Source organism: Bombus affinis, chromosome 2 (assembly GCF_024516045.1).
Source record: "Bombus affinis isolate iyBomAffi1 chromosome 2, iyBomAffi1.2, whole genome shotgun sequence".
Lineage (NCBI taxonomy): Eukaryota > Metazoa > Arthropoda > Insecta > Hymenoptera > Apidae > Bombus > Bombus affinis.
In genome coordinates, this window is record NC_066345.1 from 16,144,445 (window position 1) to 16,170,409 (window position 25,965).

The 25,965-nt window shown below is 39.0% G+C and overlaps 2 protein-coding genes and 1 long non-coding RNA gene across 5 annotated transcripts; 1 reads left to right on the top strand and 2 right to left on the bottom strand.

The window, feature by feature from the left end:
- Positions 1-208: 208 nt before the first annotated feature.
- On the top strand, positions 209-25,892 carry LOC126926045 (actin-histidine N-methyltransferase). The gene is made up of 7 exons (XM_050742173.1): positions 209-852; positions 1,185-1,676; positions 2,074-2,197; positions 23,821-23,935; positions 24,528-24,680; positions 25,077-25,400; positions 25,511-25,892. Exons 1-7 carry the CDS (start codon positions 732-734, stop codon positions 25,634-25,636), a joined length of 1,455 nt encoding a protein of 484 aa, XP_050598130.1. The 5' UTR covers positions 209-731; the 3' UTR covers positions 25,637-25,892.
- On the bottom strand, positions 2,217-13,507 carry LOC126925928 (uncharacterized). 2 transcript variants are annotated; one of them, XM_050741943.1, is made up of 2 exons: positions 12,089-13,507; positions 2,217-5,746 (listed from the first exon to the last, which is right to left on the bottom strand). In XM_050741943.1, the coding sequence occupies exons 1-2, from the start codon at positions 12,218-12,220 to the stop codon at positions 2,729-2,731; spliced, it is 3,150 nt and encodes a 1,049-aa protein (XP_050597900.1). In that variant the 5' UTR covers positions 12,221-13,507; the 3' UTR covers positions 2,217-2,728. The 2 variants fall into 2 exon arrangements, with proteins under 2 accessions (XP_050597900.1, XP_050597906.1); XM_050741949.1 differs by lacking the exon at positions 12,089-13,507 and adding an exon at positions 9,566-9,912.
- LOC126926251 (uncharacterized) lies at positions 16,708-18,798 on the bottom strand. 2 transcript variants are annotated; one of them, XR_007714453.1, is made up of 2 exons: positions 18,308-18,798; positions 16,708-18,002 (listed from the first exon to the last, which is right to left on the bottom strand). It is a non-coding gene; the product is annotated as an uncharacterized LOC126926251 (long non-coding RNA). The 2 variants fall into 2 exon arrangements; XR_007714447.1 differs by lacking the exon at positions 18,308-18,798 and adding an exon at positions 18,066-18,193.
- Positions 25,893-25,965: the final 73 nt, after the last annotated feature.

The following is a 25,965-nucleotide window of genomic DNA, read 5'->3' on the forward strand; positions in this document are numbered from 1 at the left end:
TGGATCCTCCTTAATAATAATTTTATAAATATAAAGGCAATATAAATTTATTCTTAATATTCAAATCATTTGTTTATTTACATACTTTGTATAATACAAATCGTATACTAAAACGAAACTTGTGTTATTTATGCTTTGTGTACTATTTCACTCTATTTTATTAAGTAATTTTGGGGGAAACGTACAAAAAATGAGGAAGATACTTGAATTTATATATAAGTATACGCATATGTGTACTTTCGGAATGTAAATATATGCGTGTTTAAGAGGATATATCATATCGCGTAAATGTCAATATAAATAATATAATTATTATATTGAATAGTCACTTTTTGTTATATAAATGCAACGATAAAGTTAATTTTGCTACTGAACATATATTAAATTTGTTCAGGAAAATTGCATGGGCATATATCTTGGAGGGAAAATAGGAAAGAGTGTTCAAATGTGATTGAGACAAGGAGTTTGGCGTAATTGCGAAAGTAGGTGACCTCTGACAGAAATTGAAATCAATAAAGTGCAGTGGAGTTCGTGGTATACACAGAACGAAAGTAGCTCTTTTCTGCAGCTTTGAGGTTATGTCGCCCGAGTCGGAGGAGGCAGAGCGTCGAATGTTCTATTTTCGTTTCGACGAAAAGTGTTTATTCTTGCCAGTCGTAGGCGCGCGTTACACATTATAATGCATCTAAATGCGAGGAGAAGTCACGAAAGTGCCGTGAAATAGTACAAACATGGACAGAAGAAACTCTGATGGATCATTCACAAGTGAAGAACTCGTTTTATATCAAAGGCAATTAACGAAATTAGAGAACAGAAACGTGATAAATGCCTTGTGCCAAAGACTATTTATTCGTGAGTACGATTTTCATGAACTTATTTTTACATATCAAATTATTCTTCCTACAATTTTATCATTTTTTTGCCCCTTCGCGTAATACGGTTGAAAAATTATTAGATAGTCGCATTAAATATTCATATTATCACTATAAAAATAAACGAATACATTTTAATATTAAATGTACAATTATTTTATGAATTTTATATCGTCGAGAATCTAAGATTCATGAAATATTTATCCCGTTTAACCTCTCGTTTAGAGATTGAAAGAGTCTCTCACGTGTAATAATTTTTTGATAATGCATTCAGTCTATTACAAAGAGTAATTCTTATCTTTTTTGAAATAGTGTGCTTTAATTCAGTATGTGAAACGCAACTATGGAACAATTACGTGGAGATATCAACGGTTTTGGAGAAGGTTAAACAGTTGGAGGAAATGAAGACGGAGTCGCCGAAACGGTCCCAGGGGATTGGACGATTCATAAATTGGCTCAAGCAGAATGGCGCGAACGTATACGGAGCAAGCGTGGCTGAATTTCCCGGATACGATCTTGGCTTAAAAGCGGAACGTAATTTTCTTGAGAACGAGTTGATCTTAAGGATACCTAGGGAACTTATTTTCAGTATTCATAATGCAGCTCCAGAGCTGGTCGCTCTTCAAAACGATCCTCTACTACAACTTATGCCGCAAGTAGCACTTGCGATTGCCCTACTCATTGAAAAACACAAAGAATATTCGAAATGGAAACCTTATTTGGATATTCTTCCTACTACTTATACAACCGTGCTATACATGACTGCTGCAGATATGAATGAACTTAAAGGCAGCCCTACATTAGGTAAATGTCGATGAAATTTATTAAAAACGTATCTATTTTGACTTCTTTTACTATTTTAATTTTGTAATTTTTAACTTTTTGCTAATTGAAGAATATACAACAACAAGATGGTAGCTCTAACAAAAAATAAATAATAATATTAAATTCTATTTTGTATCGGAAGAGAAAGAAAGATATTATATTCAAAAGTGTAAATGTTTGTTAGTACAAATAGTATTAGTTGACTATGAATTTATAGTAGAAAGTTCGAAAAACTGATTTTATTGTAATTAATTTGAAGTTGGTTTTGTTACTTTACTTAAATTACTGAAAACAAAGTAGTGTCCTTATTGTATCAATCCTTTCATTTTCTATTGAAATTCGACTTTACTAAGTTTCAATATAACTTTTGTTGCAGAGGCCGCTTTGAAACAATGCAGAAATATTGCAAGACAGTATGCCTACTTTAATAAGTTATTTCAAAAGAACAATAATGCTGTATCTGCTATACTCAGGGATGTTTTTACTTATGAAAAATACTGGTAAGTAATAAAACAACAATTTTAATATTTTCGTATTTTATATAAAATGTAATTTATTTCGCCTATGAGTTGTTTATATAAATAAATATGTTTTACTCTTTAAATACGTAAGTTTGAAGGATAAGCTTACAATACTAGAAATTTACTACGTTTTCCGATATTAAAAGAAGTTCCAAAATAAGATCTTATGCAGTATAAAGTTACGCGAACTTATATCTTTTATGTTGTGTTAGATTTTATCGGTTATTGGGATAATTATCAAAAGCTCTATACAATCGTATGTACAATCGCCGACATCTACAAAATCAGTGTACAAATCAGATAAGAAACATTACATTACAAAATATTACACTAATGCTTAATCCTGTGCAGCAGTTTGTGCTTTTCATATTGAGTATCTAAATTTAAAGTATACATCTGATTTTTAATATATATGTATGCTTTAACTTAACATAAATGTGAGAATACTGTTATTATTTTTTTCTTTTTCTGTATTTTTCTAAAGACTATTACAAATACATTTAGGTCAATTTATTTCATATAATCAGGTATGGTCTCCCAGCTGTCGTTAGCATCTAACGAATCATTATCAATGTCACTCTTGGAATCCATCTCTCCAGTAGGTTCTTGGTTTTCGCTTTTCTCTGGCCTTCTCGCCGTTGACGTGGCGACCACATTGACCATCACGGTACTTAAGCTGCTCGAATTTGATAGTTTCCTGGCTGCCATTACTGGACCCTGAAACACCGCTCTAGAAAACGTGTTGCTGTACCTATATTTCTGTTTCTGCCGAATCCTACACACGATAAATATCGCTAGGAAAACTACAAGAGTTACACCAAGAATCGCGCCACTAGCTATTATGCTCGGTTTCACCTTCGAAAGAGTCTTTCCTTTCTCGCTTTTGTTCTCATCTTCACCGAGAATGTTGCTAGTTTTGCTGTACACGGTTTGAACGTTGATAGAACTTGGTTCCTGCTTTACAATCTCCTTAACGAAGCCAGATTCAACGATGTTTGAAGTATCGTTGACGCGTATCGTCTCCGCGTCGTTGTTGATGAACATCACGCCAACGTCGCTCTCCTGTACGAGCAACTTTCTTTTGTCTTCATTACCGGAAAACTCTCGCTGAATATCCTTCATAAATGGGAAAGAATCGAAGGTTGTCAACAGATCAACGATCTGCACTGTACGATGCCTCCCCTTGTCTTCGTTCTCGTTGTTCATTTTTGAAGTATCAACAAGCTTTGCATCTTCGCTGTTAGTCTTTGGTTCTAGATTAGATATCGATCGTTCGGTTGTGATCTCTTCAGGATGAACGAGATCCATTGAATTTGACAATGACTCGATGCTTTTTGAATTTTCAGTCGACCCTGACAAATAATTACCGACTTCTCTATCGTAGTTGTCATGATTTATGATCGCTCTTCCTTCGTGGAGGTCCACTTTAGGCGACAAAGAATTTGTTGCTTTCAAATTATCCGTATCTTTTATTCGATATTCATCGTTAGATTTGTGAGCTCTGATTCGCGACACTTGAGCCAAATGGACCTTGCTAGATCCTCTCTGTCTCAACGCAATCAGTTCCTCCAAACTCATGTTTCTCGATTTAAGAAGACGCTCCAGTCTCTTTCCTGCTGACCCAGAAGCAAACAATTCAAAGATCTCGGCCCGGGCTTCTGGCTCCACTTCCGACACGATATCATCGTAACTCTTCTTCTCTGTTGCATTTCTATCCTGATGGTTTTTCAGACTATTATTATCATCCTTCTTCGTGGGTGGATTCTTTGAAAAACTTTGACGTGAATTCTCTAACGTGGAATTGATATCACGAGACATTGCATTCAACGCAGACTCTAATTCCTGCATTATGGTCCTATCGTTCTCATCAGTGAAATTACTAATCTGAGTGCTCTGTTCCAGGTCATAGTATATCACTGGCGTGTCACTTTGGTATTCCTTCTCCGAAGAAGCGCTATAGTCCTCTTCAAAATGATCCATGGCCTCGCGTTGGTCTTCATCATTGGTTATTCCGCTTCTATTAATATTAGTCGAATCACCAAGAAGTTGCTCTTGGTTTTTAGTACTCATGGACAAATTGTTCGTCAATTTTGAACGTTCCGTAGGGCTGAGTATTTTCTCGATGCTCAACGTGGATCCTTTATCCTCGAGGTGACTCTTGGAAGTTTCCAGTTCGGTAGGGCCGCTGACATTCTCGTCTTTCATCATCAGCCAGACGGGAGACACGCCGCTCCGTCCTTTCTTGTAATCGGTGAAATCAGAGAATTCCATGATTTCGTCCTCGTCTAAACTCTCGGCTCTGGTTTCACCACTGCCCGATGATTTCACGGTGGCATCGTCGGCTTGCAAGAGCTCCATGGAATTCGTTGCAACCGGCAACGGCATCGATGTCGTAATCTTAACTCGCGGCGGATCGACATTAGCGAGAAACGATTTTCCAGCCGTTGCATTTCCTACTTCCGAATACGTTTCGCCGTTGTTTATTTTGTCCGAGGATGCTCTCGCGTTTGTCCGATTCTTTGACGATTCTACGGTCATCGGAATCATAGAGATTACCAGTTCTTCGTCCTTCTGAGAATTCTTCGTTTTTACAGGTTCCGTAGGGAGCGTCCATTGCGGTTTCCTGGTGGTGGAAAGTTTGACGAATGAGTTGGTCGTCATCTTCGCAGACTCCTCGTAGTCCTCGCTTTCGTCGACGTCTCTCATCTTCAGAGCGTTGATCACGTCAGCTTTGCCCTTCAACAGATCATCGAGAGTCAGATTCCTCTGCTGCAGAATCTCGGACAAGCTCAGACCTTCCTCTTGTTGCATCTTCAATAGCGACTTCAATTCCATGGCGTTCCGTGCGAGAGCAACGCCCTTGCTAGCTACTTCCGCGGCATTTTCTTCACCGTTTACTCTCGACCAAGCTTCAGAATTGTTTGCTGTTCTCCGTTCGTGCAACATTTCGTTTTCGACCAAAGCGAATTCGTAGTTTTGCGGTGGCCTCCTTTTCCTCGGTCGAGGCTTTAGATACTCTTCGTCGTTGAATTCGTGCTCGTAGTCGTTCGGTCGTGCTTGAAATATCTCTCGATATCTCGCCGATGTTATCTCCTTGTCTTCTTCCAAGTCTCTGTCTAGGTCTTCCTTCCTCGTTTCCTTGAACGTAGCCACGTTTTCGCCAGTCCATGGTCGATTTCTCTTCCGTGGTAAGATCTCTTCTCGTTCACGGTATTCGCGCTTGCTTTCCGTTAGTTCACGGTCTTCGTAGTCGCTGTACGGTAAACGAGGGCTGTTCCTGAAACGAAGAAAAGTCCCTCGCCTGTTGTTCTGACGATATTTCGCTGTACGACGATCGTAGTCGTCTTCCTCTTCGCTGTTGTCGATTTTGTCGCGGGAGAAGCGGGAAAATTGGGAAAACGGAAGCAACGGAACCGTGTCACCGTCTCGCCATTTCGGCTCCAAGGCCTCGCCGTTGTTCCGCCACTTGCCCACCAGCTCGGCTCCCGAGTTTTCGTCCCTGGCTTCCGGTCGGCCTCGAGTTTCCTTCTAAAAATAATCGAACGTTGATAAACGCTTCAGTGAATTATTTGAGTTCGCGAGAGTCTGAAATAACAGGCTCTTTGAGCGCTTCTTCCACCAGCGAAACTTAAAAAAAGAAAGAAAATGCATTCTTATATACAAAACTGAATTTTATTCTGAATTTTAACTGGCATTTTAAACTGAAAGTTAATACTTTTTTCGTCGTTTGGCTGTTCCAGCCTCTACACAGTCAAATTTTACGAGTAGCTACACCGTATGTTTAACTCTGCTACGTTCTCCGGATTCATTTTTTATCCAATCGTATTTTCCTATTGTCGGTAAATTTCTAAAGCTTGAGAGACACGTGAAACAATGCCTCTGTCGATAAGAGCGATCTTCTCGGTTCAGTTTCTCGCTAAAGATTTTGCGACCAGTCTTATTTGTTTGCTAAAAGTACTCGAACGAACGACTCGATCTCGATCGATATCGTTAGGTCATGGGTGAGCGCTAAACTGCGGACGTTACTTTTTTATTATATGCACGTATGCAATGCACATTATGGGGAAATCTGCAGAACGCGCATGATATGCAAAAATATACGAAATATCTAATAAATGTACGCATATGTATATAATACACAAACATACAAAAGTACGATAGACGATGACGATTTTCTCGACTATTCAGATTCTATTACTTTATTTGTATTCATGAAAATATATATCCGCATATCTGGATTTAAGTTTAGTTTTATTCCGTATTCTACTCGATACAAGCAATCGATGGTGATTATGTTAGACAAAGTATAGTCACCTGTGACCCAACGATAACTGTTAACGAGCCTAACTCAACAGTACCAGCTGAAGGTTAAACGGAAGTGCAGACTTGTGAATATGGATAGGTGCGATAATTAAATAATTATTTTTATATCTAAATCATTTTTGCAGAGAATCCGATAGCCATATTCACTAATCGCTCAATTAAGGTCGATAAGGTAAAGAAGCAAAGTAGCGTAAGAAATGGCCGAGATAAATTCGTTTCTCAAAATTTAGGAAATTCAGGTTAGTAATTTCACGCTTAACTTTCCTGCTCTTTCTACGTCATTTTCTAGTCATTTCGCCTTTTTCTATTATCAAAAATTTATCGGGAATCTTTTTATCGCTAGAAAGTTTCTTAAGCCTTTACACAAACAAAACGAAAGAACAGCCGATTGGCACGCGTAGTAATTTCACGTAATTTCTATTTTATGCGTTAAGATTTTCTCCAGATACGAGAAATGTCCGTTCGTTAAAACGAGAATGAGATTGAAACGCAATATTTCGGCAAGGCTTCGCTCACGCGCTGTAATTTGAAACGCGAGATAAAACGTGGTAGATGAGGAGAATTGCGAGACTTTTGCGAGATGGAGGCCAACAATTCGAACGTCTTCGTATCGACCGAAGATATGCAACCGCTTTCTCTTTACCTACGACCTTGATCGACCCTGAGCCAACCGCGTTACAACTATGACCCTGAAACTCTGCTTCGAATAGCGACGCAAAAGTACACGAATTTTCCATTTCCCTCTATTTCCTCCCAAACGAACGATAGAATGCAACTGATCGACGAAACGAAATACGCGCGCATCAGCTCTATTCGTTCCAAAAAGTAGTACAATGTGATATATTTAAAAAGAACGCAACAACTCTTTGGAACACCTTAATAATTCTCAGTTTCGATTTTTCCAGAATGAGAAAAAGAATCGATCAACCGTAATATCTTCTTCTCGTAAAGAGAAAATCAATGAAATTCGGTTGTAGGAGTCGTAGAAAAATTAAGTCATTCTAGAAGGGGAACAACAAATTTTAGAACATTACGTTGCCGTTCGATGTAGAAACGGTTCGCTGGTTTTCTCTCGGTTTGCAAACAAGCAAATTCTGCTCTCGCGCTCGAGGAACGACACTGACCATTATTTCGCGTGGATTTTTACTCCTAACGTCGTAACGTTTACAACGTGCATCGTCCTTCTGCGTCGCGTGAATCTCGTTACTTTCAGACTTGACTTTATCGCTCCTATTAAATAACATTAAAAAGGATAAAAAGTGGAACAGAGATTTCCGTTACCTTGTTCGCGATATATTCTTTCCGTCGCACGCTTTTCGACCTCGACTATCCACGAGCAAAAGCGAAGTATCTATCTCTAACGCGTCTCGACGACGTTTCGATCTAGCTTAGCTTCTATCAAATCGATCGTGAAAGTTTCATCGCTCAGTTTGATCGCAGCAATTAATTAATTCGCTGATGACGATCGCTTTGCGATTTCTCCTCCTTTTTCCTCTTTGATCTTTCTTCTCAGATCTACGAGACAGCGTAACGTTGCGCATTCATAAACGAATGAAACAAGTATACAGCTGAGCCTCTCGTATGTGAACTAATAACAATAAATAAAAGTAAAATAGCATTGCGGTAATAGGGGATAGCTACTTTTTTGCTATTAAATTTCATTCTTTGAATAGAGGCCAAGGAAATTGTTAGTTCGTTTTAGCATCTAAAGACCGCATATTTTTTCAGCTGCTAGACTGCATAAATTTTCGACGTGAAAGCTATCTACGTACTCGTTATTTTCATTTGATGTTTATGTCTCTCGATATATGCGAGACAACAGTTATTTGTGAAATTTTTACGAAGAAAGTCATTGATAAAAAGGTTTAATTTTCTTAGTTTTAATTTTTGTTTCAACAGAAAACAGTAATGGCCACTAAGTTTTGAAGAAATTTTTAAAAAAATTGAACGATCAACAGGTATCGATCTTCGAGTATTCTAGTACTATCTACGAATAGCCATTGTAAGTGATCATAATATTCTTACCAGTTACCGATAACCGTTATCGAAGAGAGAATCTTTCTTGATTGTCGATAACTTCATATTTAAGGATAATTCCTCGAGAGAAATTTTTCCCGTCAGCGATGACCATTGTTCGCGACGGAATTGTTCGTGGTCATAACCATTATTTGTGACGTATTTTTTTGTCTTTCTCAACAATAACCGTTATTCGTGACGGAACGAATAATGGCCAATATCGGTGACCAAGAAAATTTTCATGGATAATGGTTACCGACAATCAAAAGTGATTCTCTCACATACATATAGTGGTTATCGGCGACCAAAAATTCTCGCATTTATAATGGTTATCGGTAACAAAAAAAAAAAAATCTCATCGATGACACTTATCGGTAAGCAAAAATACTTTGCTCGTTTATAAGTGCTATTCCATTGTATCCAAAATCGGTTAAACTAATTTAATAATTCTCATACAGCAATATTTTTTTCTATTTGGGTCACAGCTGCTACGATCCCCGAATCATAGCAATTGTAACAGGAAAAAGCATCCGTTACTGGCAAACGTTCTGTTTGGACGACAGAATATTCGGAGAATAGAACGTCGAGGTATTAGGATATTCGGTTACGAAAGGTTTTTCGAAAGAGGTATCAGTCAACGAAGAGCTAATTGAGAAAATACAACGAATGTTCGAAGATTGTTTAAACGCGCGTAATATGCGAAAAGTAAATAAATAAATAAAGTGTTTGCAAAGTTTCGAAGTTTCCGTGCGCGGTGCCAGCTTTCTCTTTCTCTGGTTGTTCGTGTGCTACTGTGCGCGGCCAGTTCTCTTTCTTTTTTCTTCCTTTTCTTGTTTTACCGGCCTCGACGTGCGTTTTGACATTTGCCACCGTCGGATACCGTCAAGGAAACGACGAGAAACTCGTTGCGGGTCTCGTCGTTAACACACTGCCTTACGATTTCTTTGGTTGTTATCTAAGTTCGTTGCCGTAACGCCTTGTCGGATGACACGAAATTGGAATACGTACGCGATCAGCGGCGATTTTCAACCTGTCTCCTCTCGTGACACACATAAACCGATTACTAAAATTCTCTGGCACAGCGAGAAATATATTCGGCCGACACATGGCTATCGTTGTTTCTATTTAACGATCCGATGGGAAAGAGGAAAGCGGAAACAAGTGTCCGTAAAATTAGCATCATCGGTGGTTGCATTTTTGGAACGAGATTAACACAATGAAAACGATTGGAAAGATTGTCAGTTACGCGAACGTTCAGTGGATCACGACGAATCGATCGCAGCTTCTTTCTCTTCATCTGCTCCTCTCTTTCCTTCTTTTTACCGAATTACGAAACAAATTAGTAGGTTCGAATTAAATAAAATAATAAATAAATATTAATAAATTAATATATATATATATTATATATATTTATTATATTAATTAATTAATTAATAGAACGTTTCGAGATTGTCGTTGAGGCCATTTTGCGAAAATTGTTGGATACTAGCGTTCGATGCTTTCGCAAACAAACTCGATGTTGACGCGTGGCGAATATTTAACGACGTGTCTTGTACCACTGCGGAACAAAATAACACTGTTTATTGCGAGTATTCGTACGCAGCCTTATCTTCCAACGAGGCGTTCTCCTATCAGGTTTCACGTTCCACTTTCGTCTCGAATTCTTCTATTCGTACGAAAGCGCTGCCAAACGGTACGAAATTTGACAGATTCGGACTCGATCAATCGGTCACGTCGCGTTGAAAGAGCCGATTATTCGAACATTTCCGATTCGAGAAAGACTCCTTGATGTCAAAAGCATCTGAGGATTATATTAGGATAAAAATAAACGAGAAGGCCAGTACGCAAATAACGGAATAATTATCAGAATTTTTGAACGAGAATTCTTAGAATCCTTAGAATGTTTGCAGCCTATCGGAAAGCTAGAAATTTCACGAACTCGTTAAAAGATTGCCAAAGCTCTGTACAATGATTGTGAGAAAACGAAACAACTACCGAGCGAACTGCTAGATCAATTATTTTGTTCGATTAGGCTTACGCGCGGAGACGAGCGTACAACGATGAAAGAGAAATTAAACAAATTTTAGAGGGTCGTTCGAGATAGTTGGACCGAATCATCCCTATGCAGATATTTGACCATCTTCTCGAACGGTAGCTAAAATTGTGTATAGCAATTACTCAACCTAAGAGTATTGCTTTCATTGAGAAACACGAGCAAGAACTTTTGATGAAAACAAGTGGCAAATATTGCTTTTACATTTGTTACTTCCTTCTAATAGTTCTTATATACCGTGACAGAGAAATATGTAACGCTTGATGTCGTTGATTGCGCGTGAGTAGAAATATGACGTCGAGTTTGTACGTAAATGAGAAGATTCGAAATTTCGACAAAACTATTTCACAATACTAATTAGCGATGTAATGGATTCGTGTAAAATACATATAGCGGCTATTAAAGGTTTCCCACTACCAGGGTAATTTTATTATCGTATTTATTTCATCATAGTACAGAGATGAATAACGTTAACAACGATAGGCTTCTGCGCAAGTGTGCCACGCGTTGTGCCTTGTAAAGAACGTTGCATATATTAATAGGTAATTTTTCGTAAATAGAATTTTATTCGTATGGACGTTGGCACGTACGTGTACGTTTATAATTTTTCGATATTTATATGTATTTTACATAAATATAATTGAGAAACGGTAGAACATCGTTCTACGTGTGAAAAATAGTGGGAAACGTAGAATGCAGTCTGTTCGCAAGTGCGCTTCGTTTCCGAGAAAAATAAATTTGAAAATTTATCGCATGCGTGTGCTAGATCGATCATTAGACTAGACACGAACAAACTCTATCATCTTCGAACAAAATCTTAACCTGTCAGCTGTTGTGACCTCTTTGAAAAGCGTGTTCTCAAAATGCATATAGATATACAAGTAAGCGACGACGGATATACTCGTCAAACACGGAGTACGCGTGGCTGTTCAAACGTTGGATGTCTTATCTTTTAATTTTATTACCGACGGAGCTCGTCGTAGCAGAAAATATTACCGTTCCTTCGTGACGAGTATACTCGTCGGAAACAGCTAACTGGTTGAAACGGAAACATCCTATTCCACCTTTTTCACCTATTTTCGCCCTTAGGACAATCTTCTTCTGGTTGTCCTAAGTCATCTCATCTACTCATCTACTAGTGCGTCTAGTTGGTAACTAGAGCCAAGTTCGTGCGTTTCGAGTAAATCTGCAAAATCCGCGTTTTCTCGAAAAACTAAACCTCGAACGAATAAGTTTTATTCCATATGTTCTCTTCGTTTCCTTCGTAATAAGTAATTATTGGTCGTACGCGTTACTCGATCGCATTCTATGTATCTTGTAGGAAATCATAATCCCTTAGGATACGATATATACAACAGGGCAATAGGAAAAATGCAATCACCGAACGCATCAACGCGCGTTAGACACGAACCCGAACCGAAAAACATTTGCCAACCGTCGGCAGCGTATGTAACTGAAATTTCTCTTTCGTTTCTTACCCGATGGCTCTGATCATCGTCTCGGGTTACGAGCTCGGCGTTCGTTCGAACGCGCTCGGCTCCGGCTAGCCTATCGCGAGGGAAATCGAACGTGAAAAGCATCAACAAGAGCAGATAGAATGTTTTCCACATCGTTGCAGTGCGATCGAAACACGGACAGCTCCTGGTCGTTGAAGCACCAGTTCTCTCTTAGCTCGTCCACGATATCGTGGCCGCTCGGCTCCTCCGTTTTCGCCGCCTCCTCCTCCTCCGCAAACAGGTGCACGAAAATCGCCGCTATACACAGGAAAACGAAAATCGCGTTCTTCCTGTTGCACAGGCCGAATATATCCTCAGGGTTCATGCAGAATCGCTGGGAAGTCCTGCCACGCTTCTAATTACCGGCTCGCGGTTTCTCCCGTCGCGGTTAATTCGCTTTTGTTCTCGCGAGTCTTCGTCTCCCTCTACAGATTCTCCGATCTTTCTCTTCGAACCTTATCTTCGGACGTTATTTTGAAACGTTGAATGAGAAACGACGGAACGCAGCCTCGCAGCCTGTCGTCCAAACGTTCCACCAACTTTCTATTCCACTTGGAAATACGTTTCTTTCTCCTCGCCACGATTTTCGTTGTTTTAACGCGGCTCATACAGTAGTCGCGAGTAGTCGGAGTTTCCTACGAGTTTGAATCTTTGGTCGAGGACTGTGCATTTGCAAGTGTGTTTACCTCTTTGTCCTTTCGTTTTATCACGATCTTGCTTCTTCTAATGTGAAATACGATATTTGGAAATACGCTTCTCTCTCTCTCTCTCTCTCTCTTTCTTCGACGTATTTTTACCACAGTTTTGCTCGTTCTAAAGTAGACCACATTGACGAACAAACGAATAAAGTATTGTCTGAAAATCTGTCCCTTCCTTTTTCACCTATTTTTACCAGGATATTGATCGTTTCGACGCAAAATCACACGAGTGCCAGATCTTTCAGCGATTAGTCTTCGTTCGAGTGGTTATCGTATCTGAGAATATGTTTCTCTCTTCTTCGTATATTTTTGCCCGCGATTTCGCTCGTTTCGACCTGAATCCACATGCGTTAACGGACTCCTCACGAATCTTCGTCAAACGTTTCCGTGCAACGGTACACGGTATCTCGCGCACGTTGTCAAAATCACTTTTAGGTGGATTTAGTCTCGTTTTGCGTATCCTCCTCCTCTTTCGTTTTCCTTCTATTCTGCGGTCGGATCCGAGCGTTTCGTTACTTTCGAAGCGGCACGCTCCTCCACGCTCGGCAAATCGTTCTCGCGGACTGACGCCGGTTTTCTCCGTGCTCGGTCCTAAGTAAGTCGGTGAAACTCGAGAGCAGTCTTCTACTAAAACGCTCGCCGGGGACGCTCTCCTGTTCCCCGACCAGCGATCGGCCACGACGATGATGAATTTCATCGCGACGATCGCTGACCCACGTTACCGGAGGCAACAACTCGTCCCTTCCCCGCGTACCAAGCAACGCAAGAAGCGTTAGGTGTGTGGAAAAAGTAGCTGCGGTTCATTCCTTCGTAATAACAAGGAATCGAATTTGCCGCGGCGATCGACTAATGCGTTTCGGTTTCGGTTTCGGTTTCGGTTTCTTCATCCTCGCACACGCTGCTTCTTCTCTATCTACACGACGCTGAACAGGCGTCGCGAGAAGCGAAAAATTCCTGTTCTCTTCCACTTTACTTAATAATCAGTCATTTTACTTAATAAACTTCTACTTAGAAGTTACAAAGTTGCAAATGTAGCGACAAAACGCGTTCGCAGCGTATGCGGAGAGAAGCTGCTGTTAGCGAAAGGACAGCGCTAAGATGGGCGCAAACGGTTCAAGGAAGGAAACGAATCGTCGCGACGGCGAGTCGCGTTCAGGACATGCGTCTGTCATCGAGAGAGATTAGCGATTGGACACGAGTATACGCGTGCAAACTGGCGAAAAAAGTGGTCCGCTAGTGGAATGAAAAATGGTAAACAATGGCAGGAATTATTTTCTTGAGTAAAATTACGTTTTAACACTTTGCGAACTCGACGTCTTACGTCCTTCGTGCGGTATCCCATAGAAATGTCAACTACTGTCAAATAAAACAGTAAAAGACGCAACGAGTGCTGTAAACGAAACGTTGTGAATGTGTTTTTGTGTTACTCGAATAGTACGAAACTGTTGTCGATATGTTAGATATTATATGGGTCGGTCGGTAAGTTCCTTCCGAATTTTGAGGAATTTCACGAAATGATAAATTCTGCTCGGTACCTCTCCATCGGGCAAATTATTTTCAAGCGTATCACGCTGAAAAACGTTAGCACCTTTAAATACGCTCGTTGATTTTTAATAAAATATTTCACTCGTGGAACGCCGCTCAGAAAGTTTCTGTTAAAGTAATACTATTGGGTTGGCAACTAAGTGATTGCGGGTTTTGTCATTAAGTGGTATTGACACAATCCGCAATCACTTAGTTGCCAACCCAATATATAACGTTTTATTAAGTACAAAATTTATTAGAACAGAATAACTATTTTATATATAACACAATAACTTGAAATATCAACGAACAGCGCTCTATTCTCTTGTATTAGGTCGTCCGAAAAGTTTCTTTCGTTTTATAAGGAAGTAATGGATGCACAACATTCTTCGTTTTATATTATTTTATCGAATTACGTATGATCCATTTCGTTCTATCAAAATAAAGATCACAACGTTCGACAGATTAGGTTTCACGTTTTTGTAGACAGATGTATCGTCGTAAAAGACGTGTCTATAAAAGAGAGATACTTTTCGGACAACCCAATACATCTCAAACAGGAATGAATTTGTTTTATTGCACATTCGTTCATTATATTCAACAGATACGCGATGCGTTCGTCTCGTGGCGTTTTCCTTTTGTCTTCCTCTCTTTCATTCCTCGCTCGTACAATATACATGTACATACATCTATTTTCTAACTGTTCCTTCCAATTTTTAACTCTTTGATCGACACAAAAAATCATATTGAAAAGTTTCTCGCCGAAAAACCCGCGAGGTTCTGCAAGGACCAAGTATTCGACTTACGCGAAAGATGGAGAAGGGTTGTGCAACATATAAATCGGAATGAACTTTCCAACCGACCTTTTGAATCTTTTTAATCGTTCCAAAAATACGCGGCAGTTCAGCTTATACGCTTGTCAATGCGTACAGTCCTCGAAGCGTCACGAAGGACGAAGGTATCCGAATTTTGTTCCAAAGATCTTCAGCTGCGACTTTTTCCGCCTCTTTTAATGGCAAAGCTAATTCCGACCGATCTACGAGACACGCTTCGATAGACTCAACCGCGAGTTCCGGAAGACTCGTTGCATCGAGAAGAGTCGTCGGCGCCTTTTTCTGCGCTATTCACGCGGAAGAGGATTGCGCGAAGCGTTTCGGATACGAAACTATAATCGAACAGGGAACTAAATTAGAAAAATGTAAACTTCTCGCGTTGCCATCGCTTCCGACAAATATTCTCAAATTTCATCCAGATTTCGAAGCTTCCAGTCGCTGTGTTTTCTTAAAAATCATAACACGCTGTCTCCGTGTCGACACAGCGTTTGTGGTATTCACTTTCCCTTTTTTTAAGTTTCTTTGGTTTCTTCTAATTTTCTACGAATTATCGCTTGCGTCATTCCTAATTGGTCGAACGATTCTTCTTGCGTTCGCGGCTAATGGATCTTCGTCCAGCAACGCCTGGACGTAAATCATCCCCCTGTCGTTTCTTGCCGCCTCTCCGGACGTAGCTTATCGCTCAATTCGAAATAAAAATACCGGCTATGAAATTCTCCGAAGTATCTGCGATACGTGGCGTTCACGCGTGAACAACGGTCGTTGATAATAATCCATCTGATAGATACGACGAATAATTTGGCGCGATCCCATGCAAGTTTTCGTATTTCGTCCAAAAGATTGCGATTTAATCAGATACGAGGTATACGTTCGTACACGCGGAGATAATAAAGAAGAATCTTTCTCACGTCTCAGTACGTTATGGAATACGAAAATGCAATTAACGATTTCATTAATTCGTATGGGTTAATTATGCGACGGTTGTGCAACGATCGTTGTTTACAAAATTTCCGTGTTAAGAAGCCGTGCATTAAGCATGTTAAAAGTTGATTTTCATGTTCCTAGATCGAACAATGAATCGGTGAGATACGGAGATGAAGCAATAGGCACGTACGTCGGGCTTTATTTTTCAGTAATTAAGTGGTACAGTATATTTCATGGTAATTGAACAGGCGAAACGTCGAATAACGAGCGTACTGTATCTTCTCTGTTGATTCGCCATTATACGGCAATTAAATAGATTTCCATTATTGTTGGTAGGATCTTGCTCGGCAGGAAAAATTCATTACTTCTGTTTGCAGAGGATAATTTGTTTCATAATTAAACGTCGCGCTACCATATTGTATAGATGTTAAATATAATAATAGATAATGCGGCAACTGAAACGAACAGTCGGATTTCTGCGCGACGTTCCCAATTTGTTGCAACCGCAGAGGAATAAATTACCAGTGAAAGTAAAAAAGAATATTGTACAAAGTTTTGCTGCTATTTATTTGCAATCGTTGCTGGTTCGCGAATTTTTTCACTGATACTTCGAAATCAAAGATCGTAGAATATGATAATAATTTATTTACGCTTTAATCTGTTACAAGAGGGTCGTCTATATCCATTTACATGCCTTTTATCGCACTATCCGTACGTATCAGTGTTTTCGAATATTATATACCAAGTATAAGTCTAATAATGCTTCGACGATCTATAAAATGTGAAAACAAAAACTCATAATACTGTTCGAATATCCGAGCAGTCTTGCTGTTTCAGTTGCTATTGCCCGTCTGTGCATCTGCTTACGAAAATATATTTTACGAAAGTACAGATTAAATATTATAAAATGTACGTAATGTATATCGACAAGTATTTATTATATAGAATTTATCAACTAATTAATTAAGCTCATTATCAAATTACATTTCGTAGTATATTTTGTACGACTAAAAATCGCCGGATTCATTGGAAAGATAAATCGTAGAATCTGAGAACGGAGAAACGTTTCATTGGAAAATAAAGCTGTATGTACGAATTACAAATAGCTAGCGTAAATAGCGACAATTTCGCGATCGCGGTGCAATACGGAGGTAAACCTCCGTCGAGTGAATTCTAATAGAAAGTGCGCTCCGCGAAGATCTCACGATCTTCGATTCATAGCACGACCTTCCCACGTGCAGTGGACTGTGCATCCATCCCCACGATGTGCAAGAACTGCAAGAAGCCACGCTGCTCAGCTCGTCTCCCGATCTCTATCTATCCTAGTCGAGCAACGATATTGCGAAACTACCAGTGACTCGTCTTTTATTCTCGTTTCCTTTTGTTCTCAGCATCATCGTCGTCGTTGTCGTCCTCGTCGTCTTCGTCGTCGCCACTCTCTTTCATCGCGCTCGTTAGCTACGCTTTTGTCGCGTTTTCCTTTTTAATTAACCGATGCGACGCTTCTTCGTTCATTGGTCGTCGCGTACAGGCTGAATCATCTAATTTGTATAATCGAATAATTTCTAGAACGTTGTTCAGAAATTAGAACTACGAGCTTAGAAAAATAGCGATAGTCCTTGCACCAAATACAATTTAATTTAATTTGCAGTTATTATTCAGAGCAAAGATCGCAGGTGTTCTGCGTTTTTGTAGTGTTTCCAAGAGCGAAAGATTATTTATTTATTTACCTATTTATGTATTGTCGCAATACCTTATCTCATCTCGTATACTGTTCTCGGTGCAAGATTTATCTTCGTGTGTCCTTATAATCTCGATAAAGTAGAATTAAAGCCAAAAGCAAACTTCGCACAGACCTCGACTTCCACTTAACCTATTCGACGTATCTTGCACCTATTTCCCCTGGTACATCATAGCCTAATAGGAAGAATATATTTTGTAGTTCTACTACGCAGGCTGACGAAAGTATTCGAATGTTACGTTAGAAACTTTTTTATTCGCTAATGGAAATTCTCTGCCTAAATTCGTACATTTCACATGCGAGTATTGGGTTGACAACTAAGTGATTGTGGATTTTGTCACTAGGTGGTATTGACAAAATCCGCAATCACTTAGTTGCCAAGCCAATAGAACGCGCGCCATCTTGACAACGCTAAAAACAATCTTCTTTATTCGTCTACCTGTTTCGATGTTCGCAGACGTTCTACATCGTTCGTACTTACTTTAAACTTATCGTTCGCTGGACCAACTCATTCATTCCATTTATTCGTGCCACAATGAACACACGCAAAATTGAAGATTCAGTCGACAAATAGCTGTATGTAGGTGTAATCGTTCGAGCGTAACCATTGATTTAATAAATACATTTCTTTTGTCCCACGAATTTGCTTTGGACCAGAGGATACAAAACTACGCGGTAGGTAACGTTGTAGAATTTGTACTTACGAGTTACACTAACTAGGTAGTTCGTTTATTTAGACGAGTATTTAGAACATGTTCGTATCCAGATGTTATTAGATCATGTAAAACTTTGCTGTTTAGTTGAATGCGAATTTTGCAAGATAGATTCGAGAGAAGAATATTCTTCATCGAAAAAAGGGGAGAGAAAGATGGAGAGGAGGCTGTTCGTTCGTTATTCTTCGTTGACTGATTGTTCGTTTCGTATCACTTACCTACAGTTACAAGTTAATTTCTATAATCAAGCTGTACTTTGTAATTGTCTTAGTGTTAAAGTTGTTTGAAGTTCAGCTACGATACGATCAAGCAAACTTAGAATAACAAACGACAAAAGAACATTCGTTGAAATCGGTTGAAATCAATTTATTCGTTGAATAATTTTTTTGTCTCTTTTAGTGATGTCACGATTGTTTTACGCAATGTCGCTCTTAATTAGCATCTTATGCATGTGAATATTTCCGTTGCTTAATGAAAACCAACTGTATCATCGAATAACGTGTTTGCATATAGCGTTGTTCCATTAGAATGTTTATATCCTATTTTATCACTTCTATTTTGATCACTTCTATTTTGAATTATTTTTCTCCTCAATCTTTTCTCTTTTTCTAATCCTTCTAGAGCTTGTTTCAGAAAAATTTCTTCTCGTTGATTACCGATAATGCAATCTATCGTATCTATCCTGATATTTATAACGCGTTAAAATTTCAACCCAATTTCGCCGAAATTAAACATATTTATTTCATACTTAACACTTTACCGACTGATAGCCGATAATCGGTTTTCCGTTGCCGACGTTTACCGACCAATAGCCTATTAATCGGCTTTTTCTCGCCGACAATCTTTCTCATTATTTGAACAGTAATTTGTTGTTTAATACTAAAGTACTTTGTTCGATTGCGTCAGTTGCGTTGCCTTGTAAGCTCCTACAGTTTTATACCAATTTGAAAAACTTATCGTTCGCGATGAACGAAAAGAATGGTATTGGAGAGTCTAAACCGACACAGAGCCGACGCCAGGGAGAATCTGCGCCTGAACTGCCGGTCAGACATGCGTATGCCGTTGAACCGCTAGCGGTCGGTGAAGTGTTAATTAATAATTCGTGAATTATGGATCGTTAGAAAGAATCAATCGTCGTATAACAATTCGACGTAATTACATTGTAACTTCGATATTCGTTCTGTATTATATTTTGTAATTTATTTACCTTATGGAAGATTCGAAAATCAAAGTACGATCTATCCCTCTCTCAGAATCTGTTTTCATTTTTCACTCGAACATTTTTACGCGCCTGATTTATAGCGTTGCTCGCGTATATATTTTTCGTAAACGTTTAAGTCGTAATTTTTCAAATAACGTGAGATTTCCATGTAGATGGTAATACCAGTCTAACGTTCATCTATTATCTAACGTTACGTAGAGAAATGCAAATATCAAGTTTGGTGTATCGATTTCATCTTTATGGTACGTTATTTATCGCGGTTTTATATTCTCGGAGAAGACTTGTACTCATAAAATAGTACGATGCACGACGAGCATTCCCGCCGAAGAGAGTGTCAATTTCTTGCTCGTCCATCGTAGATGGCATTAACAGTTGCGCAAGCTCTATTACGGCTGTGCAGCTTGATATACTTCAACCAGTTGGATTTATTTGATAAGTAATAAACATGAAAGACAGCGAATTGCCGCGAAGTAAATCTCTTTTATTAATATTTCAAAGCGAATTCTTTCAGTATGTAAATTAATTAACATTTATGAAACAGTTGTTAATTCCGATAATTGTAATATTTTTAATCGCTGATTTTAATATGTCGAGTTATTGGAAGAAAAAAAAATAGATTTATATAATTCAGCGTGCTACGTTCGAACTCTGACAATGGGAATGAGACAACGTGCTGAAATTTCCAAAAGACTCGAGGAAACAAATTGGAGATGGAGAAACAGATTTACTACCGAAGTTGTGGGAAATACGTTGAAACAAGGAGTGGAAACTCCGAGCGGCGAGGTTGAGGACACGAGAAATTTTCAGACATTATCTTTTGTCCCATTCTCGTTTGCAAGACATCTTCTTCGAGCATAATCGTTCTCGTAACACGAATTCGTCGAAGTTAATCGAACTTGACGCGTTATACGTGTTGGAACGTGTTCAATTAAAAACTGGCTCAGCGTATACGCACGCATTTTCAAGTGTATTTTTCTCGCAGACGAAGCATCTTACGATAAAATTGAATCCCACGTTTTTTACTTATTTTTACACGCAGTTTAACCTCCCGTCCATTGTTTACTCCCGTTTCGTTCTGTACGAGTCAAGTCCAAGTGTACTTGGCGAATTTTCAAACTCGATATTCTCGGAAACGAACTCGACTTATTATCAACGCGATATCTCGTTGATAAATTTGAACGAAGAAGACGATGTGTCGTGGCTGGTAAGAGTGTGCTCCGGAGTCGTAGAACGAGAGAGGAGCCGCGCGCACTTTCACACGAGGCTGGAACTTTCATACGGTTTATCTGCTCGGTACGGTACGCACGAGAAGCGAGCGTTCGTTCCCTTTTCCCGTTCTTTTTCCACAGGATATGTAATTTTCTATTATCACGTAAACGCGTCTGCTCGCTTCCAGTTTCCCAGCTGATTTGCTGAATCGCATTACCCTTCTTTTACGTTGGTGGCCTATTCGCGATGCATTATTTATTGTGCTCGCTGCTAAAGTAGTGGAAATGAAAGAGCTACTACCACGAAGAACGTTGATTCTCTCGCGACAATGATGAGTTTCTTTTTCATCGGATCAGCGTTTCTTTTCTTTTTTTTTCTCTCTCGTACTCTTTCTCCTGGCTTTTCTTTCGTAGCTTTTCTCTCGTAGCTTTGCTTTCGTACGTTCCGTCGCGTACTTGATCCATCGTAGACAAACTAGCAAATTGAATTGGCTACACGCGAGAGATCGAGTGGGACGAGACGATAGAGAAATCGTAAAAAAAATATTTTTGTTTCTTCGCACAATGACGAATGAAATTACATCTTGAGCAGAAACTTCTCTTTGCCAGCCACCATATATCCGTACCATATTTGTTGATCGTAAAATCCGCTTTTGGAGCCAGATTTCCTCCTTTTATGTAAGAGGAAGTAATCTAATAGCCACGCGACAAGCAGAACGATCTCGACAACGCGATCGGAGCTTTCATTTGTCCCGTAAAATGCCCACTTTTGTCCAACTGTGGCCACCTAGACAAGACTAAACGAGAAAGCCATCTGTACGATCGCGTTGGCGTGAACATCGTCGAACGAAAAGAGAAAAATCCAATAAAGAAAAAAAAAAAGAGAGAAAATAGCATGTGTGTAGCTATAAAAACTTGAAACATCGTAGGAAATATTCATCTTTTCGATATTCCACTCTGATATCTCTGTACGCGTGCCAAATTTTTTAATAGAACAAAGCACTCGAATAAATATTATAACGAAATATCGATCCTTTTTTACAATTATCAATTTTTTTTGTGTCGTAATACCTTTTTACGTGAACGTTTCGAAGAAGAAGGAGAATCTTGATTTGCCTTTTTCGGGTTAATTAATTAGATAGTTGTATTTATGACAAAAACCTAGTAGCAGGCAAAGTAATAGCTTACAGTGCCATTTAACTTGTTCTTCCGCGCAAAATGTTCTCCCCTGCTTAGCTTTACGTAAACTTTTTTTACATATTTTTATATAAACATACTTGCCGCACAAAACTTAAGGCTACTCTACACATTACAATTTCGTGATCTATTCTGTGTATACAAAATTAAAGTTACTGAAATGAAATGTTTCTTAAAACACTTGAGATGCATTTGTAGAGTCGTCCATTTTAAGCGATCATCTAGAATATATTATAAGATACACATCTTCTTTGCCGCTTCATTTCTCCCGTTACTTTCTACCTATCTCTACTTCGATTCTACGTTCTGTCCTTTGGTACGCCCCTCCCAATCATTTTTCTATGTATACGCCATGTCTCAATGTCCGACGATTCCCAAGGTCACTTCCGTTTACATCCTCTCCCCCTCCAACATTTTCCGCCTTCCTGCGCGCTTTTATTCCACCTTCTATTCTCGCTCTTTTACCACCAAGTTTTATCTCCAAGTATCGTTCATTTGCCAAGCATTCTTCGACTCTTCGCCTCGTTTCTAAAAGAGAAAACAGTAAAAGTAAAATTCATTTTTCTCCCGTCAGTTCGATGTAACGATAGAAATTGATCTAGAAACGAAGTGGTCGCTTCGAGGATCCATAAAAACATCTAAACCGGCGAATTTACGTTTCGCGTAAACGCGTGTATCTCGTCTTAGAAAGTGACTAAATGTCCGTATCTATTCTTCTTCTCTCTCTTTCTCTCTCTCTCCTTAATTTTCTTTCCCCGCTTTCGTTGCCATTTTACGAGGCTTTGTCTCGGATTCAGTACTTCCATACAAGGTGTTCGATATTTCTCCCTGTAAACGGTATTTTTATTTGAGCGGATTCGCAGCCAGCGTTTCCCCAGCGAGAGAGAAAGTCGAGGGAACCACGACGACGACGACGGCGACGACGACGACGAGAACGATGGCGATGAATCTTCTTTTACTTCCATTTCCGGAATTGTGGGTCAAGTTCTTGCCCGAAAAGCAGATACAGCTGCTGCGTGTGCGTGGCTTGGCCACCTAGCGTGCCTCTCACGAAGGCGAAAGTTGCACGCGCCTCAGGACCGCTTCCGTGGTTAATACGATGTCTGAATATACAGGGTGTCACGATAGTTATCAAGATATTTTTACATACCGTCGATAGTTCGACAGAAGAATGGCACGAACAGGTGACGCGTCTATGGGAGATTTAGAAGGACGAAATTGTACAGAGCGCGTATGATGATACAAAAATACACACGCGGCATCGAAATGTAGAGTGTGTATTCGTTAGAACGTTTAACACGTGGTTTGCCGCGAGAAACTCCAGCTATGTGGGCCACTTGAATTATACGCTGTTCGACAGCAAAAAGAAAAGAAAAAAACAGCGACGGAATACGTTCATCGACGCTCAAACAGCCTTTATCGCTATCCTGTTCAAGGATGAAACAACTCGCGCATGTTTTAAGTTAATCCAGAAGCAAGTAGAAAATACTATCGCGATTGGTTGTCGCGTTAGAAATTCTGCGTTTCGAGCGAATGCAGATTTACGCGACGGGAAAAATTCTAACGAATATCGTGACGATGAAATAGAAAAATCGTAATATTCGAGCAGAAAATCTTCATTTTACGATTCTTTCAATTTATATTAATGTTACAGCTGGGCAGTTTCCACGGTAATGACGAGGCAAAATATAATTCCCAGCAAGGACGGTTCACTCATGATCCACGCTTTGATCCCAATGTGGGACATGTGCAATCACGAGGACAGCAAAGTGAGTTTATTTATTCGTGTTTTATACGTGTACACTATCGTACGGAAGTATCCAGATATGACATACTCGTTATTATTAATATTTTCAGTAGATTATCGAATAGGTGATTCAACGCGTGACATACGAGCATAACCTATACTATCGTCATAGAGATGCTTATTTCGTTTGCATGTATGCATGTACATAAATTATATATATACACATAATTTCATATCTTGTTAAACATGTGCCATATCCTCTTCGTTGTTAATTACTTTCTTGTGCTATAAAAAAATGTAATCGTTTTATCTTTTTTAAATGGGAAAAAGGTTTACACGTTGAGGGATTCGATTTTTCCTCTTAATCCAAATATTAATTCAAATATTAATTAATAGAAATTGACGAATCTGAGGACGAGGATATTGTCGGATAACATAAATGGTTTTATTAATTATTTATTAAGACCGAACAATTACAGATATCCTATTGTACATAGCGGTTCGATTTATTCGTAATCTTGAGATTGAGACGCATCTTGTTAAAAATAAGACAACAGTCAGATACGTAGCAGCGATATGGACAGTTTCCTATGTTCTGTCCGTTTTCGTTTCAGATCACCACGGATTTCAATGCGACGTTAAACTGCTGCGAATGCTACGCTTTGAGAGATTTCAAGAAAGCAGAGCAAATATTTATTAGCTACGGGCCCAGAACGAATTCCGATTTCTTTGTACACTCGGGATTTGTTTATATGGATAACGAACAGGTACGTGTCTACTATCGTTCAAAATTACCTTAATTATCATCGTTCTACGATGTTGCAAATCCTATATGCCCGTGCTATAATTGGCAAATTTTTTAACGAATAGCCTTTTTAAATTATTTCTTTATTATTTATTAGGTTTCTCAAAGTATTAGCTTCTTTTCACGGCTTTATTTATCATGTCTTGCCTACAGCAAATGTAATTATATCAATTAAAATAATATTATATTACAAGAAATAACAACATAAAATATTTCTACCACACATAATGAATAAATATAATAGAGACAATTTCACCGACTAATAAGCAAATAATTTACTCACAGAGAAAGAAACAGTTTGCATTTATTTCTTGCTCAAGAGATTAAGTAAATAATATTTATCTTTTTATTCTTGCAGGATGGCTTCAAATTACGGCTTGGGATCAGCAAAGCTGATCCTCTCCATAAGGAACGCGTAGAACTGTTAAATAAGTTAGATCTGCCAGCGGTTGGGGAATTTCTATTGAAACCAGGAACAGAACCGATCTCGGATACGCTGTTGGCGTTTCTTAGAGTATTCAGTATGCGTAAAGAGGAACTGGCGCATTGGATCCAGTCGGATCGCGTTAACGATTTGAAGCACATGGACTGCGCACTGGAAACTGTCGTCGAGGAGAATGTCAAAAAATTTCTGCTTACTAGGCTGCAGCTGTTAATTGCTAATTACCCGACGACTCTGAAGGTGAAAGTGAAACAAGACACCAGTTTGAAATACGAGGCGACCGCTGCGGCGGCATGAAAATTGCGATTCTTTCTGTTTTAACGCGTTCCCTCTTTTTCCTCTTTTTATAGGAAGATCTACAATTGCTCGAGACCACGTTGCCGCGAATTAAGAAGTTAGCCATTCAATTAAGGGTAACGGAGAAGAGAATTCTTCAAGGCGCGCTTGAATACGTGCAACAATGGATCAAAGCTTAAGAATATGAATTTTAATCTCTATCGATGAAATCAAATCTTTATTTTTATTTAAATATGAATCTTACAATGGAATATAATTTGTATGGATTTGATTTAATTGTAGTTCCGAAATGATGGATAAATTAACACATCATTTGACGAATGTCCGAACGTATATATATATATATAATAACGTGCAAAACGACGAAGGATAGATAGAAAAGGGAGCAAATGGTGTAAAATACATTAAAGTATATAAAAAATTGAACAAACTATATATCTATGTGTATTAACAAGTATACAGTGCAAAATAATTGCATGTTCCACAATAACGTAAGTCTTGCTTTCGA